Source organism: Myotis brandtii, unplaced genomic scaffold (genome assembly GCF_000412655.1).
Source record: "Myotis brandtii unplaced genomic scaffold, ASM41265v1 scaffold1993, whole genome shotgun sequence".
NCBI classification, from domain to species: Eukaryota; Metazoa; Chordata; class Mammalia; order Chiroptera; family Vespertilionidae; genus Myotis; species Myotis brandtii.
The window spans coordinates 194,338-213,016 of NW_005357424.1; the positions used below are offsets into that span (position 1 = coordinate 194,338).

An 18,679-nucleotide genomic window follows, 5' to 3' on the forward strand; every position below is an offset into this window, starting at 1 on the left:
TTTAAGCCACCTAGTTTGTGGTAATTTGTTATGGCAGCTCTAGAAAACTAATAAACTAATATAGGCATCTTCTATCACTGTGGAAATTCCCCCAAAGGAAACTTAGTTCACGCCTGCCTTTCTATGAAGACAGAAACACTCTGGGATGAAGCTTCTCAGAACAGTGAGAGCTGGGAATGTTGTCTGTTTTGTGGGACAGGTTAGGGGCCCTTATTTACTGTCCTAGTTTTCTTACCAGTTTCATCTCGCTCTTCGCTTCGTCGCATCGGTGGGGCAGAATTGGGACGATGGAGGGAGGAATCAGAACTCCAGTCAGTGTGTAAATTCGGCCATTTTTGGCAGCGACCTCAAGTTCTTCCATTGCCACATCATTTGCCAGAATCTGCCCCTGGAAAGAAGCAGTGATATCTTCCATTCTGTCCTGCAGGGACACCAGTGGTCCTCTGGCAGGTCTGAATGGTGGCGACCTCATGGGAGACCTTCAACGTCACCTGACTTTTCAGTGAGTGGAAGACTGCTATTAGAAGGGCTTGGCTGACAGGGAGAGATGAATCTGTTAAATGAATTCTTGACTGATGCCCCACAAGGATGTCCTTGCAGACATGGTCCTTAACTGGGGAAGAGGTATAACTATTCCAGCTCTACAATATATTTGCTATGACATCTTGGGCAAATTAATTGGCTTCTCTGTGGTGATCTGTTCTTTCAGATGCATTTACTGACCTTGTGATATATCAGGTGAACAAATCTAGACAAGTTCCTGCTTATATTGTAGGAAAGGGAGCAGAAAATGAACAAATTAGTGAAGAATGCTGATCTCCACTTTCCCCCACATCTGCTCCACCTGCAATGCTCATGGCAACTTATCTTTGTGATTGCTCAAGTCAAACCTCGGGGGTCATCCTTGGCTTCTTCTCTCTTTACTCCCCAGCCAATCCATCAGCACCTTTTGTTAAGTCTACCTTTAAAATGCCCTGAGAATTTAACCACTTCTTATCATGTCCCTGCTTCCTCCCTGGTCTGAGTCGTCATCATGCTTCTCTGGGTTATTGCAGTTGTCTCCTAACCAGTCTCCCAAAATGTATGTCTGATGATCATGTCATTCCACTGCTCAGAATCCTCCAGTGGCTTCTCATCCTCATTCCGAGTAAGAGCCTATGTCCTCACCTTGAGAGCTTAGGCCCTGCATGTCCTGACCCAGCCTCTCCTGCTCCCTCCTTCTGCTCTGATCTCCTCTCCGACCTCTCTCCCTTCTGCTCTCTCTGATGGAGCCACACTGACCCTGCCCTTCCTCAAGCAGGTTGGGCACGCTCCTTGCTTTGTGCCTTTGCACTTACTGCTCCCTCTCTCTGCAATGCTCTTTCCCAAAGAGTCACACTGCTTCTCCCTTTACTTCCATCAGGTCTTATGTTTGCTCATATGTTTTCTTCTCCATGAGGATTTCTTGGGCACTTTATCGAAAATGTCAGATCCATTCCTGCATTCCGTCCCTCTTCCTTGCTTTGCTGGGTTTTGCCTTAGCACTTCCTATTCTCTCATATATGACTTATTTTACTTATTTGTTTATTGTCTATCCTTCTACTTACTAGAATTAAGGTCCCACAGAACCAGGGACTTTTGTCTGCTCATTGGTCTACCTTCAGGACATAAAACAGTGTCTGGAACATAGTAGGCACTCAACAGATATCTGTTGAAAGGTTGAGTGACCATCGTCATCACCATCAGCAATGAATCAATAGGAGACATAATCTCTACCAAACTTTTGCTGATATTACTAGCCCAGGGAGTTAGCTGAATAATGCTGTCTTCTTTGAGTTTCTTAAATCAATCATGTTGTTTCCCACCTCAGGGCCTTTGCACATGCTCTCTCTTCTGCCTGGAACTCTCTTCTACTCATCTCTGCCCAGGTCCACTCTACTCATATTTTGAATCTTGGCCAAAGCCTCATGTCCTCACTATGGACCTCTGGCCCCCAGACTTGCTCAAACTCCTCCTGTTGCATGCTCTCACAGTCCTCATAACTTCCACTTGGTGGCACTGACTGCAATTGTAATTAAAATAATTAACTGATTGCTAATTAGTTGTTTAAAGTTTCTTTTCCTTGTTTGGATGGAAGCTTGTCTCTTTCCAAACTGCTTTATCCTTGGCAACTAGGTCAGACTCTCACACCTGTAGCTGCGCAGCAGGTATCTGCTGACAAAGGCAACACATGAATGAAATAATCGTAAAGGTTTTAAGCCTGTGACGTAGTACAGAGGTAGGATAACCCTAAGAATGAGCAGAAGAGCAAAAATGCATGAAAGTCACCAGTGGTAGAGTTTTCACCTACATTGCTGGTTGTGTTAAACTGTATGATCTGGTTGGCCAGGCTCCTAATGCGAAGGGTTGAAATGAGGGTGGCCACTTCGAGCTGCAATGAGAACAATAGACAGAGACATTGAGAGCAACACACAGAGTCCCGCTTTCATAACGTCCGCACTGGGAAACAGCCTGCAAGTTCATGAAATAAATAATGGGAGCTCAGAAGTCATGTGTTTTTGTGGCTTTGAAGATTTCTTTGATAGCAAGCTCCTTATCTACGGCTAAGGGTACACTTGGAACTATAGAAAAAGGACAATTGTCACATATTTTCTAGCAGCCATATTGCAAATTTAAGGTCGGATATCTTGAAAGCAGGGGAAAAGAGCGGGAAAAGTGGGGCCCACCTGGGTAAAGGGGACAATGTGGTATCTGACGAGTTCCAGAAGCTTCCAAGATCCCTGTGAAGGAATTAAAATACTTCTTTAGTCAATGAGGAAAACACAACATTCCCCACCCAACCACCCTCTTGTAGGAACCTCCTCATATGACTTTGGACACTTAGTCAAGAAAAATAAGTGACCCATAATGTCTTTAGTGGGAAGTCCAGGGTGAGAAAATCCAACCCCCGATTGTTAACATTCACCAAATTCCTACTTTAGCAGAAGCTGTTCTGAAAACACTATATGCACATCTCATTCAATCCTCCCAACGGCCCTGTGAGGTGGGGACTACTATTGACTCCTTCTGTGTGTGATAACACTGAGTTTTAAAGACGTGTCCAAGGTCACAGAGCCAACTTAGGATATAAGACTAAGAATTAGCCCAAGCTCTCAGTCACTCTGCTCCTGACCTCTCTCAACACCCAAGGCTACCTTCTGGATTTTCTAAGACAGCCTTAGTTTATGACTCTGTTTCACTCTTGCCATAATCACATACGAGATGGTTACTGAGAACTAAACAGTCTTTTTTGGATTATCTGGTCAGGACACTTGCCCTTCTGAGCTCCAATGAAACATGGGCATTTCTCCTGTGAAGTCCTTCCCAAAAGTTCCCATGCTTCAGAAAACGGAAGCAACAGTGAAGATAAAAGAGGGTCTTGGGCTATAAACAGGATGAGCAGCCCCTAAGGGTGTCCTGGAGAGAGCACAGAGGCGAGGGTCTTGGGGCCCACTCTCTTTGGGGGAAGGAGGTGGTGGCAATGGAGGTGGTCTGTTGCAGAATGTCGCGATCTCCCAGCTGAGCCAGAGTTAGGGGTTATAAGCTTCACAGCCCTTGTGCTTCGTGGCACAGCCATAGTCACTAGGTGAATGATCACCAAGTGAGATCATAGTAATGCCCCCAAAGAGGCTGACCAGTCTAGGGACATGTTCCAACAGCGTGAAGTCCTAGATCACAAGAGTTTTATTCTGTCTAGTTCAGTGATGAAGCTGTAAACTGGGGCTTATCGGTAGCTCTGGTCTCTGTGGGGATGGGATGATTTGGGGACTGAACATTATTTTCAGGAGAAATAGAAGGATACACTGGAAAGGCAACACGGCATCCCAAATGAGAATTGGAAACCACTCTTCTGATGAGATCAGTGTGTTTTCCATTTTATTGGGGTAGCTGATAGGACTTTCACTGTCTCTCACTGCGGTTCTTCTCGGAAGATAAAACTAAAGGATGCTATTAAGATGGATGGAGACAGAAGCAGCATCCCAGAGGTGGGGACATTTTAACCCACACGGGCGCTGCAACTGAGAAAGAGGCAGAAATGGTTGTTCTATTCCCCACCAAGAAACTTAAGCGGAAAAGCAGTTTATGACTCAGGACAAAGAGACATTGAAGTTGTATATTCTTTGCAGGAAGAAAAATAATGCCTTTGAGAGAAAAGAGACTGAGAGCCAGGAGCAGTGGTGTGTTAGTAAATTGTTTCCATGGAGAAAAATAAGCCATGATTTACAGCGTTGGCCAATTTCTATGGTGTAAACTACCTTGGGCTGATTTCAAGCTACCAATGTGATCTCAGTGGGTGGAGCTGGGAAGAGATATACATAGTCTACTCTTAAGAGCTTGAGTGAGCCAGCTTCAGATACCACTGGAAGGAGGTTTTTAAAATCCTCATCCAAGGATATGCTTTTTTTTTTTTTAGAGATTGGAAGAGAGAGAGAAACATCGCTCCATACGTGCCCCGACCAGGGATGGAACCCACAACCGAGTTATGTGCCCTAACTGGGAATTGAACCTGCAGCCTTTTGTTGTATGGGAAGATGCTCCAACCGTCACCTGACCAGGGCACCACTGGAAGGGGGGAGGAGAAAGAGAAGAGCTTTCTGAGCAAAAGTGCTTGACAGAAAAGCAGGAAGGTTGTTTTTGTTTTTATTTTTCCTATTCTAGTTAAAAGGTTTTGTTTTAATTTTAAGTGTACCTGATTAGGTGTCTGAGAACTCCTTTATTATTATTTTAAAACCGGTATCAGAAGCTCATGCACTCAGAGAGGCCAAATAATCTCAGGATTTTAATAATCTCCCAGGGGAGTAACATTACTTTTTTAGCTGTAACTTTAGGTATCAGTGTGAGTTCTAAAGAAAGGTATAACAGTTTTTGTTTTGTTTTGTTTTTTTGCAATAGCTAAGTTTCAGAAAATTTGAGTGTGAATCATAAGTGTAAAATAACATCCTATTTTTAAGACACTGGAAATATAGCAAACCTATAGCAAATCCTTTAATATGTTGAACACCTGTTTGCAATGTAAGGGAGATCACCTTCTGATTTATCTCCTCGAGGCATATCTTTTTCATCCAAAGTTTTCTGAAAGTAAGATACCCTTATTTGCCATCCCTTGTTTAGAGAAAGCCTGTATGGACACAGACTGAGGAAAGTATTCTAGAAAGGGCTGTATCCAAATGGACCTCTAAACCATACACACACGTTTCTGGGTTCCAGAAACAGCGTGGCCTGGGCTGTCTGAGTTAAAGTTGGTGCTTCCCAACATGTCTATTTCTGGCTTCATTCCAGTACCATTGAATCAGAATTCTTGGGGAAAGTTCTGGAAGACTCCTACTTAACAAGCGCCATAGGTGATTTCTAACCACATTAAAGTTTGGGAATCATTAACCTAAAATATCTGGACCCCCCATCCTATATACTCAGCACTGAACTGCATGAGGTTGTAGGCAGTCTGGCCCCATTGCCAAGACAGCGGCATGATTTCAGGACTCTGGAAGAAAGCTGTGGCCCTTGCACCAGTTGATGTTCTAATGAACAAAATTCCATAACTAGCTATTGTTCTCCTCACCTTGAGGCTGTTATCTGTGGGGAAGGAAACACTTTAAATACTTTTAGTTATTTACACCTTAGTGTGAAGGAGTAAATAAATCTCCTTCCTAGAGGAGAATGTGAGAGAATTAAAAGTTATGGTTTATAAAGAGAGGGTTATAGTCCTGGCCAGTGTGGCTCAGTGGTTGAGTATCGACCTATAAACCAGGAGATCATGGTTAGGTCAAGGCACATGCCTGGGTTGTGGGTTTGATCCTCAGTAGGGGGCATGCAGGAGACAGCTGATCGATGATTCTCATCATTGATGTTTCTATCTCTCTCTCCCTTCTCCTCTCTGAAATCAATAATAAACATTAAAAAAAGAGAGAGGGCTATAATGGAGAGAGGTTAAAGCAATAAAAAGAAGAGGCTGGAGCATCTAAAAATAACATTTATGCCTTTTAAATTTAGCCTAGACCTGGTCTAAAGTGGCCTGGATTAGACTTCATTTTCTAGATGGTTTTAGAGTTGTAGAGAACTTAAAATATTGATTTTGCTACTGAGTAATATTAGATGAGCCAGGAAAATCAAACCAATCATTTAGATCTAGGGTTGCAAATATGTAGATCTTATTTCCTATGCCCAGTCTGATAGTCTATCAGACTACTTGGAACTCCATTGAGGAAAATTAAGAATTAAGCCACAGCAACACCAGGCTTAGTTCCAGAGGACTGTGATTGATTAATGATGTCTGCCTTGGTTGTAGGAGGGTAGGTGATGATATGTATGCTACTTATTTGCCATCCCTAGTTTAGAAAAAGCCTGTATGGACACAGACTGAGGCAGTGGTGCTGCCATAATACCATGAGAGTGAGTAGGGTACAATACCTCTGGAGAGAGGAGATAATCGAGAGTGCCATCCTTCATGTTACTCAATACTTCATTACTTGGAACAAAAATGGTGTATGGTCCACCAACTCCATCCTCATCTAAGGCATATCCCACATTGGTTTTCTGTAATTAAGAAATAAAATTTTATAAACCAATGAACAAAAATAGATCCAGAGACATAGAAGCCTGAAACAGACAGTGCAATCTCAGAGGGAAGGTGGGGATGAGTGGGTGGGTGGGAAGAGATCAACCAAAGAACTTGTATTCATAACCCATGGATGGAGACATAGGGTGGTGAAGGCCTGGGGTGGGGGATGAGGGTGGGCTAGAAGAGGGCAATGGAGGAAAAAGGGGACATATGTAATACTCTCAACAATAAAGATTAAAAAATAAATAGAATTTTATATTTGCAATTATCTCTGACAAACATTTGAGTAATTCCTAAAAAATATTTATCATTGACACATCGGCTAACTTTACAAAGGACTGGGTGTAAAACATTTCCAGAAATCCATGAAAAGTACATACCTCTAACAAGGATCTGAACTTGCTGTACCTTGGTTGTAGCATTGTCATTATGGTTTTCTAAAAAGAGACATTTAGTTTAAAAACTAGTGAAAAAAAGGTGGTTTAGGAAATAAGCTCCCTATCATTAAAAGACTGATGACAGAGTTTATGTGTAAGTGTGGGTAGATAAAAATAAAGACCTGGTCAACATTATATAAATATTTCCTGTTATTATTGAAACAGTAGTTCAGACCTGCACATTCTGCAATAGCATTTAGCCATCATCAAATAGGTCAGAGGGAATAAATATTATTGAAGGGAGGCTGTCTTCCTCCATCAAGCATGAGGGATACATTTCCAATAGTCACTGGACTAAACTGTCAGCTGTGGCCATAAGAGAGGTTGCAAAATCAAGACCTTTCCTACACCTATTGCAGGTCTTTCTTTCTCTCTTCAGAGGTATCCAGAATTCTGTTGAAAACAAAGTATCCCATCTTTCCCATGGTTGGGGTCCTAGTACAAGTGAAGGACACGTATATACTGCTGGCATGCATTTTCCTTTTGGATGTGACTCTCCATGGAGCAAAGGAAGATGGATTTGAATTGACGTCACTTTTAGCTGAAATATCTTACCTCTGTGTTGCTCTCAAATGTGGGCGTCATCTTGTCCATGGCTCTGTCAAGAATGTGCAGGAGCCCATTGGAAGCAACTATGTTCCCCTCTATAATTTTTACCTTCTTTTTTCCTCCATTGAGTTTAAGCTTTAGTTGATTGTCCTAAGACACCAAGGGAAAACAAAATAAAGTTAGTGTGGTGGCCTTGATGGGGTGAGCACTGGACTAGAAGTCAGAAACCCAGAGTCCTTGAGTCCTGCCATTTATTGGCTGCCTGATGGTGGATAGGCCACTTCACCTAAAATAGGGAGGATGGCATCTGCTTGATTGACTTCACGGCCTTTTCATGAAGATCAAATGAGATAGCTTGTGAAATCACTGATGGCTATCACATGCTACATGTGAATCAGACATTGCAAGTCTCCCCCAATAGAGTGCAAGCTCCAAAAGGGCAAAACTATTCAATGTACTATAAACACATCATCTATTTTAGTGTCTTGTACAGAGAAGGCACACAATAAAAATATTTGTTGAGTAAATAAGGGAAGCTAATTCCTTCTTCCTCCCATGTAGCTCCTATAAGTTACTTGTTGAATGAATAAATGAATGAAGGCATGCATGTCTTTGGGAGAAAGCTATCTATCTATCTATCTATCTATCTATCTATCTATCTATCTATCTATCTATCTATCTATCTATCTATCTATCTATCTATCTATCTATCTATCTATCTATCTATCTATCTATCTATCTATCTATCTATCTATCTATCTTTCTATCCATCTATCTATCATCTTCCTTCCTTCCTTCTTTCCTTCCCTCCATCTACCCACCTATCCTCACACACACAGTTCAACATATTGGTTAAGGAATCAGGTTTTGGAATCAGGCAGACCAGCACTTGAATCCTGGCTCTGGAAAAATGTCTTTCCCAGGGTTGCTGTAAATCTTACCTAGCATAAGTGAAGATTGACCCTAGTTCCTTCCATAGAGTAACAGCTATCAACTATTTGGTGAAACATAACTGTATAGTCCATAATGCACACATGCACATTCTGTTGATTAATCACGTGTACCTCAGCTCAGTAAAGTCACAAAAAGAGCTATTTATGAAAGGGGAGTAGGATGGTTTTATTTAAAAAAAAACACAAAATAGTCTAATGGCATTAGGAAAGGTGGAATGTTATGCTGGAGAGGATGGATAAACTCCAGTAATCTAAAACAAACACAGTCCATTTCCTTTTACAAGCAGAATGCTGATCTGGCATCATCCTGATACTTCCAGAGAACAGGCTGACTGCAAACTTCTTCCTTCCTGCTGGCAGCTGAATGATGGTTGCCTTGAAAACTAAATCAGACTAGAGAAAAATCAATCACTTTATAACCTCCTGTTTATAACAGTCCACCCCACTCCTACCTGACCCTTTCTGGTGTTGCTCGCCACTTCTTCCTATGTAGGGAAGTTATTTGACAAACACAAAGAGAGGGCCAGCTGTGGGCACTGACTCAGTGGACAGTTTCCTCTGGGAGTGAACATCGGAGAAACCCTTACCTTATCACCATTGAAGATTTCCCCTGACCTCCCCGTCAAGGTGTAGAATGTGTCTGTGTTATTCATACGCTCAGTGTTCATCTGCCCAGCAATTATGTGGAGTTTCACAAAGTACTGAGTAGCCTTATTATCCATCAAAAGCTCTTTAACCTAAGAAAAGAGAGCCGTTCCTTCAGTTTCCATTGTTGAAAGGAGAAAATGAGGCTTGTGATTCATTCATTGACTTGTTCAGCAAAGTCAGTGCACCCTCACTCAGGTTTGGGCTCTTTCCCTGAGTGTAGCTGCCCTGGGCCAGGCCCTAAAAACAGTGGGAAGCTGGAGAGTGGGAGGTGATGCAGAGTATACTCTCCCACCAGGGAAGTGTTCAAGCCTGGAAACTGACACAGTGGGGAGAGCGCAGCCCTGGGGCCAGGAGGAGCAATGAGGGTGGCAGGCACCGGGAATGACTTGGAACCCAGGAAGCAGATGGAAATGAAGTATGAAGTAGGTGAAAAGAGCAACATGCCCTTGACTGGAATCGAACCTGGGACCCTTCAGTCCACAGGCCGACGCTCTATCCACTGAGCCAAACCGGTTAGGGCCCAACAGAGATTTTTGAATTAACTTTGTGCAAACTGAATCTGTATATTAAACAAGAAACCACATGAAAAGTGCCCAGCCCAGAGACATGCAATATCTACCAGTTCTCCCACCAACAGTAGAGAAGGGAGGGCGCCCCTGAAGATTAATGGTAGACTCATCTCTGATGGATTAATGGTGGTGGCATAGTAGGGTAGAAGAGTCTGGAACTTACTGGGTTTTTATTCAATGCAGCAAAAATCACCACAAAATATTTTAGAGTAAGATAAACCAATTTTATACAAATCAATATGTCCATTATCTACATGAAACCAAATCTAACTGTTTGATAGCATCATGATGGGACACCTCCACCAGGCACTATGAGTTTCATTCCCACCAGATGACATTATCTCAGACAACAGCTGCTCACATGGAAGACTACCATTTTCTAGTCTCCCCTATCATTGTGACCATTTATGAATCTAAAGAAATAAATACCTAGCTAGTGCATTAACTTAATTCTCCCTGTAGGAAGTGAGCAGTTTTGCATCATGCAAATCTTATGTATCACATGACTCTAGATAAGGACCCTCAGTGATTACTTTGAAGGGATAATGACTGGAAGGGGCATCAAGGGTCTTGAAAGGGGCTGGTAATGGTCTTGCTGGATATACAAGTGCCTTCACTTTGTGACAATTCATTGAGTCATGTGCTCATAATCTGTAAACTTCCTGTCGGGATGTTATATTTCACTAGAAGTTTACCAAAACATCACCATCCTTATCACAGTAGCTTTTATTTTAATGGGGGTTTCCTATTTAAGTAAAAGAAGGTATTGCCTACTAAGAATTTTTTTTTTTTGCATCAGCTTTTTGGTGTAGGCTTATTTTAAATACTTACATTGAATCCTTTCAGCCCCTTGTCTGTCGTCAACAGCACAGTGAATGGTCCCAGGTTACTGAGTGGCCAGGCGTAGGCTTTGTCTTAGCAGTCGAGACACACAGAGAAAACACAAATGGGTCAGTGGCACATGCAGAGTAAAATCGGGCAATGGGCCTTGTGATCCACTTACACCCTTGACTCAAGAGCTTCTCTGTGCTGAGTGGCATGCGCAGGCCCTTTGTAAACTGGGAAGCTGTCTAAGAATGTAAGGCACCATGGTGCCATGGCCCCCAAAGGTTCCCCAAAATGGTGTGATTTTTCCTGCAGCCACGGTCTTGGCATCAAGGACACCCTGGGATGAGAGGTTCTGTGAGGGTCATGTGACCAAATCCTCAGACAACCCTACTCAGCAGGCCTCTGACCCTGTGCCTGACTCTCTTAGCTGTCACCATTTCAGTGAACAAAGCCCTTGTTCCATCCGGAGCCAACTCGGAAGAGACTGCGTGGTTTACTGCTCTGCACTTGCCATCTTCAAATGGTTAACCTTTTTTTAAAAAAATCAAAGGACTTTGCCTTTTCATTTTGCAGGGGACCCTGGAAGTTCTGTGGCTGGTCCTGTTTCCATGCCCCGGGGGAAGGTGAGACAGAAGATGTGCTCTGTGCTCTCACACAGGCAGTGATGTGTGTACCCACATTTCATACATGGGGCAGCTGAGAGGTTGACCGGACTCTGTCCAGGGAAATGTTCAAGGGCCTGGTCTGCAAAGGACATGGTATCACTCCAGTCCACTCTCATTTGATATTGTGAGTCCTTTGAGAAGGCTGTGAGAAGCCTGGCAGGTTGCCTCCAATCCCTGTGGCATGCCAGTAATGCCTCAGAAAGAACAGGGCATTTATACAGGGTGTACGTTAAGATTTATGCCAAGAACACAGCGTTGACCCATGGAGGACATTTCTCTGGCTGTGCTCTTTCTGGGAAAACATTTTTGGTGACTGGCAAATTCAAGATAGGGATATTTTAAGGCTTCTGTTGATTGGCCAAGTCTGTGTTTTATTTTCTGTCTATTGGCCAAAGTTGTGTTTTATTGAAAGTCTTGCCTAAGGCTGCAATCAGCTATCGTATTTGATTCTAAAGGTGGTTGGGGTAATGACCTAGAGGGCATTTGGAAATGCAGGAGGGTGTTTTAGGCTGTCACCCTTTCTGGGAGACCAGTGGAGAATGTGTCACTAAGGACAATTAGTGGTTGGGGGAGCCAATGGTGCTAAATATTCAGCAATGTGTGAGATGGTCACACACAATCAAGAATATTCCCCCAATTCAAACAGCACCTCTACTGAGGGACATAGATATTGACTCAAGGGCTTAGTCACTCTCTATTCTCAGTATTACCTGCCAACCTTGTTTCATACCCATAAAGTTAAAGGGAAAGAGGATGGCCTCCATAGCCATATTAGCTGTTGCCCTGTCTTCAGTTCTCTGCCTCTTAATGATTGCATTGCTGGGTCTCCTGCCGCTAACTCCTGTCTCCTTGGAAACAGCTGCCTGTCCTTTCCTTCCCACCTGCATGACCCCTCCTAGAAGGGCTGGTCCCAACAGACAAGCCTTGCCCAGCCTGCCCACCCCTTTTTGAATGACTGTGTCTTGCAGTCGCCGTTGCCTGAAAGGTGGCTGCCCTGTATGTGGAATCTGTACCCATAGCTGCTTACCCAGAAGCGAGATGAAAGAGGTCAGCCTTCCTTGCCATTTTCCTCTGGGTTCAGTGTTTAATTCTCTGAGTCGCTCCATGATGTTTCCATAACACCTTGAGCCATCACCCACGTAACCTTTCTGGCAAGTGCATCTACAGAGAGGGTGAAAACACAGTTGCAGGGTCTTAGAGCCAATGAGAGGTGAGATCCTACCATCCAACTCCCTCATCTGATCCTTGTCTGCAATGATGGGGAAAGCGATGCCCAGGGATAGGCCAAGAGAGGAGAGGCACACACAGAAGTGAGCACTCCTAGTGCAGTGCCTGACATAGAGTATGCCCACAAGAAATGGATAGTTAATACATTATGCTTATCTATAAACACTAGATATATTTGTATAATCTCAGTATTTTTCAAAGTCCATGTACATCTGAAGCACATGGAGTGCTTACTATAAATGCAGAGTCAAGGGCCCCTCCACAGAACCACCGAATCACAATAAGCTACTAATGTAAGCCTCAGATAAAGATGCAGAGTCACTGATCTGCTTAGAAGACTCTTCCCCTCCCCTCCCATCCTAGCTGCGATCTCCAGTCAACTGTCCCTTCCTAAGGGAAATATTCCTAGATTATCCACCCCCTTGCCAACCCCCACTGTAGACCAGGTTCCCCTCAGTGTGTACTCTCATGGTACCATATAGCTCAGGGGTCCTCAAACTACGGCCCGCGGGCCACATGCAAATACAAATATTGTATTTGTTCCCGTTTTGTTTTTTTACTTCAAAATAAGATATGTGCAGTGTGCATAGGAATTTGTTCATAGGTTTTTTTTAAACTATAGTCCGGGCCTCCAACGGTCTGAGGGACAGTGAACTGGCCCCCTGTTTAAAAAGTTTCAGGACCCCTGACTTAGAATATCTATCTTGTTGGGTCATCAGAAGAACAGAACTCTCCAGGAGCCCACAGAAGTCACCAATGAAATCATCTTCCAGGTCTACCTTTTCATAGGCTGCCAGATAAAGGGCATGAAACCATCCAGCTTAGGTCAAAATGAGCCTATTCTCTTCCCTCGTTCCCCCTTTCCCACAGCAATATCGAAGAGAATAGAAGAGACAGCAAACACAGAAGTGAGCAAGAAGAGGAGGAATAAAGCCACCCAAGTCCCCTTTCCCAATGAAGGCTGTCTGCCATCTTGAATCCTGCCCAAGCTGGGGGAGAGTACAGTGCTAAGTGAACACTGAGTTTTATTAGCACCCATCCCCTATAATTCCTAAACTTGTAGAGAATGGCAGGAAGTAAAGGCTGAGCTCTAACCAACTGACATTCTAATTAGTGATGTCAGTCTTGACATGGCTTACTTGTCCTTTTACTTATCAATCTTTGTGGATCCTTGATCCCCAATGTCTTCTTGCTTCTTAACCACCGACTTCCTTACTAGACTGTCTTCCTCTATGTCTTGCCTACTCTGATGTGACATCTAGTAGCTGATTTCTTCTCAACTCGCTCTTGGGAACACTGATTTCTCATTTCCTTCCCACTGTGGCGAGCAGTAAATGGTTCCTGATCCACCTGCCCACCTCAGGTCCTCACTCCCCACATTGCCAATCCTTACCCACTGCAAGGCATGTCTCATCATGAAATGACACAAAACAGTTCATTCGCTATTTTACTTCCCAGCTTGTTGTGTTAGCATTTTGGAGATCCAGGCAAACAATAGAGAGCGACGCAGTAGGTAGAACTCATTGGTGGAGCATAAAAGTACCCCCCTCCTCCCGAATGGACGGAAAGTAGACTGTGAGCCCATCCCTGTCACAGAGTTGCAAGTTCCATTTTATTTCCATTGGATGAATGGTGTGGTATAAATGCACTGAAAATCATAGGACCTAATAAGGTGGCATACTTTTTTTTTTTAAAGTCACACACCAAATTGGGCACCTTCACTTATATGTGTTTGTGTTTAAAATGGTATTGAAAGTAGGTTTCAAAATGATACAGAACACTCCTTGATCCATTTCTTAAGGTTTGAATTTTGACGAAGTAGGAAACCAAGAAAATTATTGCAAAGATAACTTTTATGGGCCTGCGTAATGTAATTCTTTAGTACTGGAAATTGCTTTCTTTTTACTGGCTATGATCGTTCCCGGCCTCTTTCTGAGCCAGTCTAGCATGAAAGAAACCTCCAGGGACGGCTCAGCTGCAACATATAAAGTGGCAGTTCTGGTCCCTTATTGCATTTCCCCTTCCTCATTTGCAGAATGCTAATAATAGAGGCATAGAGTATCACATTCTGCTATGTTAATGAGAAAATTGGTAACGGTGACATTTCGTTGATTCATAAATCTTTGTGAAAAGTACATACAATTTTAAGTAATGAGTTGTAGGTTATTGCTGCTAATTGCCTTGCCATGAGCAAGATGATCCTTGCATCCCTGCCACTTTTGCTCATTAGTCATTCAACAATCACTTATTGATTATCTAGAATGCCTTAGGCTTCTCTCTAGGTCAGTGGTTCTCAACCTTCTGGCCCTTTAAATACAGTTCCTCATGTTGTGACCCAACCATAAAATTATTTTCGTTGCTACTTCATCACTGTAATGTTGCTACTGTTATGAATCGTAATGTAAATATCTGATATGCAGGATGGTCTTAGGCGACCCCTGTGAAAGGGTCGTTCGACCGCCAAAGGGGTCGCGACCCACAGGTTGAGAACTGAACAAAGATTTATTGAGTAACTACCGTGCTCCTTGCATTGTGCTATGGGGGTGATGTGGATATAGGCGGAATAAGACATATTTCCCGTCCTTCCAGACACTTACAGCATTGACTGGCCACCACGTTCACCACTTGGAAAGAAGGTGGTGGAATTGCAAAGACTTACTTGGCCTGGCCTGGTGCGATGGTGGAGCAGTTGGCGTTCCTGTGACAGGGGTTGTTAGATTTGCAGATATCGGTCACACTGCACCCCACGCCGGGTACAAAGCCATGGTAATGTTTCTTACACTCACAGTGAGACTTCAGGGGGTTGGGGGGGAGATAAAGAAATAGGGTTCTAGTTAGTCACCAAAGCCAACATTCTTCTTAAATTCGTATCTTGTGCCATAAAAACCCACTCGGGGAAGTTCCAAAGTATGGGCTTAAACTACAACTTTGTCAAAGTGTCTGGAATTGGAAGCCCTGAGTCTACATCATGTCTATTTGGAAGCTCATACACCTTGTGGGTTGTTTACCCTTCAGTTTCCTTGCGTGCTAACCCTGGGCCTCGCTGGCCCCATAGTTCCGGATTTTAGATCGTCTGCAGCCGAGTAGGGAGTGAGGTTCAACCAGGAAGTATTGTTGCTCTAGAACACTGGTTTTCAGCCACTCAACTCAAGTGACATTGGGTGTATCTGGAGATTTCTGATTTTCACAATGGAACAGGGGGTGGTGTCACTAGAGTTCAGGGATGCTCCTAAACATCCTACAATGGTCTGGACAAGCTCCCTCCCCCCAACAAAGAATTATTCAGCCCAAAGCATTATTAATCCTGAGTTTGAGGAACCCGCTCTGGAATAATGGAAATACTGAAGGCACTGCTGCCCTATAAGCCACGGAGTGTTTCTAAGACTGGAAAATCTGCCTTGAGATACATTTTTAGGAGACAAAGCATATATTAAACCTCACTGCCAAGGTCCTGGGACCTCGGTTCAGAGTGTAAGAGGACCTTGCCCACAGAGGACTTCATTTAGGGGAGGGAGTTCAGCCCTTTGAATTTCTTGCAAACCTGCCTTAGAAATTAACAGTAGAAATATCATGTGATATATTCTTTTTCCTAGGAGATAAGGTTGGGCAGATTCTGTGCAGAGAACACCAGGAGCATTCCTGTGGGGCGCTGACTAGACAACTGGGGACCCGTCACTGTGTGGGTTCCCACCCAGGCAGCAATAGCCTGTGTATGGATGGATGAATTTCCTCCAGGCACACTCAAAGTGTAGTTCCGGGGGCAAGAGGCACTGCTAAATATTTGACAGATGGCCCTGGCTGGTTTGGGTCAGTGGATAAGAGTGTTGGCCTGCGGACTGAAGGGTCCCAGGTTCGATTCTGGCCAAGGGCACATGCCTAGGTCGCGGGCTCGATCCCCAGTGGGGGGGCGTGCAGGAGGCAGCCGATCCATGATTCTCTCTCATCATTGATGTCTCTATCTCTCTCTCCCTCTCCCTTCCTCTCTAAAATCAATAAAAATATATTTAAAAAAATATTTGATGGATGGATGAGATATCAGGAAAAGGGCTCTTTCATCTGGACTCCTCAGCAAGGACCTCCTGGCCAGGCTGAATTTTCCCAGTCAAAGCCATGATGTGATTTGGGGGTCAGGTTCTCACCCCAGAATCTCCTCCCTGTTCCCTGCAATCTGTCAGTGCTGTCCCTTTGGGACAGAGTATTTTTGGTTCTAAGAGTCCTCTCTTGCAAAGAAATTACAGGGACTGGAGGATTGTTGGTAAAAGTCAATCACATAGTCACCCAACACTTGGCTCACAGTTAATCTGTTGATCAAATTTGAGTTGTGTATATATTTGTCAATGACTGTATAGGATGAGGATAGAAGAGGATGTAGGACAGTGAAGTTTTGACTGGGGAGCTTGGAAAGTGTGAGTGTAGAGGTCGGACTGGGGAGGGGACATGCCGAGCTTATCCCTGAGCACGTGCAGGTGTGTCTGGAGAGGAAGCCCAATTGGACATTGAAAGGGAGCATGGGAAGGGCACAGAAGACAAATTGTAGCCATGGCCCATTTTATCTTCTGGGGGCCGTCCTACTCTACCTGCATCAGCTCCATGCATCAGCAGCTTACCTGTCCTGGCCCATCATATTTGCACACTGTGGACTTCGTAGGGCAGTTTCCGAAGTTGATTTGGCAGGGGTCGACTGGTAAGCACACTTGGCCATCCCCGTGGTAGCCTTCTCGGCAGGTACAATTGTGCCGATTTGGTCCCAGGAACGTGCAATGAGCGTGAGGGTGGCAGACATTTTGTGAACAGGGATTGATGGCTTGAGAGGCAATGACAAAATAAGAGGCAGTCACCACACCCGGGATGGAGGACAATTGAACTGTGAAGGGACTGCCAATCACAGCTCATCAAAGCTGCACAGGCAATCCAACAGTTTTAAGAGAAGGAGTAAGAAATACCTTGTCTTACCTGATCCCCCTCACCTATCAAACAGATTTACATGTGGCCATCGAAGATTATAACTGCAAATATTGTGTTGATATATTATTATGCCATGTGATGTGTGGATTTGAATATAAAAGAACATGAAGGAAAGTACTAAGGCTTATCAAATTTATAATATGTGCTGGGTTCTGTTCTAAGCATTTACCAAACATTAACTCGGTTAATCCTTACAACCCTCTAAAGTAAGTACCATTATTATCCCCATTTGATAGATAGGAAAATAGAGGCACAGGCAGGTTACAGAATTTGTCCAGCTAGTAATAGGCAGATCTGAGATATGAACCCAGATAGTCTGGCTCCCATTTCATGAAGAAAAATAGAAGTGGTGGTTGCATTAAAATTAGGGTGGTTGTGAGTCGCCCCCCCTTTTTCCTGTTGGATAACCTAAACATCTCAACTAATAAACTTGCAGGATCTAAATTCTACTCACGCTCGCAGTATTTGCCATCGCCTTTGTAATTGGGAAGGCATTTGCATTCTAGCTTCGTTTCATCTTCACTGGAAAGTGAGCATCTGGAATTTTCTGGGCAGAGCAAGGCTGCGCATTCAGGGATGGCTGCAAGGGAAGGTTGTTGAGGTAACTGCATCAGCAGAAAAACCAGTTATAAAAAAACTCAACAAAAGCAATATTCCCCATCATTAAAAAGGTAACACAGATTTGCTGTACCAATTCAAAAATACAGAATGCATGAAGTAAAAATTAACTGTCTTCTTATTCTCACTATCCCATCCCACTTCTAAAATAACCATCGTCAACAAACAATAACATATATGTTTATTTATATGATTTTTAAGACCAAATGGAATCCCTTTAAAATCTTTAGAAACTTGTTTTTTTAACAATGTACTATGGAGGTCTCGAAGGATATACTTTAATGTCTAATAACTGCATAGTATTTTACAATATTGATGGGGCCTAGAGGGTTGTTAAAAACTATAAAGAGCCTGACATATTAGCGAACGTGCAAAGCTAACAAGTTGGCCGATTCAGTTTCACGGATGATGGTAGAAGATATGAGACTTCTGGGTCAGAGATAAAAGATAGTTTATTACTCATAGGAAGACCAATAGCCAGAATGTCAGCATTTTTGAATCAGGTCTTCTAAGCCCCAATTTTCATGGGGCAATGCAAAGAGTCCAGATGCAGACCTGAATGTGCAATGGATTTTATTACAGGAGAGGAGTACTGATCTTAGGGAACCTATGGTGTGTGTGTGTGTGTGTGTGTGTGTGTGTG

General features: G+C 43.5%; 1 protein-coding gene across 1 annotated transcript in view; it reads right to left on the bottom strand.

Moving 5' to 3' along the window:
* STAB2 (stabilin 2) overlaps positions 1–18,679 on the bottom strand; it is a 124,124-nt gene that overhangs the window by 85,795 nt on the left and 19,650 nt on the right. The window contains exons 7-18 of the mRNA XM_005865248.2: positions 17,873–17,998; positions 17,061–17,257; positions 15,113–15,246; positions 12,254–12,387; positions 10,565–10,647; positions 9,104–9,253; positions 7,570–7,713; positions 6,958–7,014; positions 6,427–6,552; positions 2,706–2,759; positions 2,330–2,410; positions 236–388 (exon numbers count right to left, since the gene is read on the bottom strand). Of these exons, the coding sequence (XP_005865310.1) occupies positions 236–388; positions 2,330–2,410; positions 2,706–2,759; positions 6,427–6,552; positions 6,958–7,014; positions 7,570–7,713; positions 9,104–9,253; positions 10,565–10,647; positions 12,254–12,387; positions 15,113–15,246; positions 17,061–17,257; positions 17,873–17,998 (1,439 nt within the window). The remainder of the gene's footprint in view (positions 1–235; positions 389–2,329; positions 2,411–2,705; positions 2,760–6,426; positions 6,553–6,957; positions 7,015–7,569; positions 7,714–9,103; positions 9,254–10,564; positions 10,648–12,253; positions 12,388–15,112; positions 15,247–17,060; positions 17,258–17,872; positions 17,999–18,679) is intronic.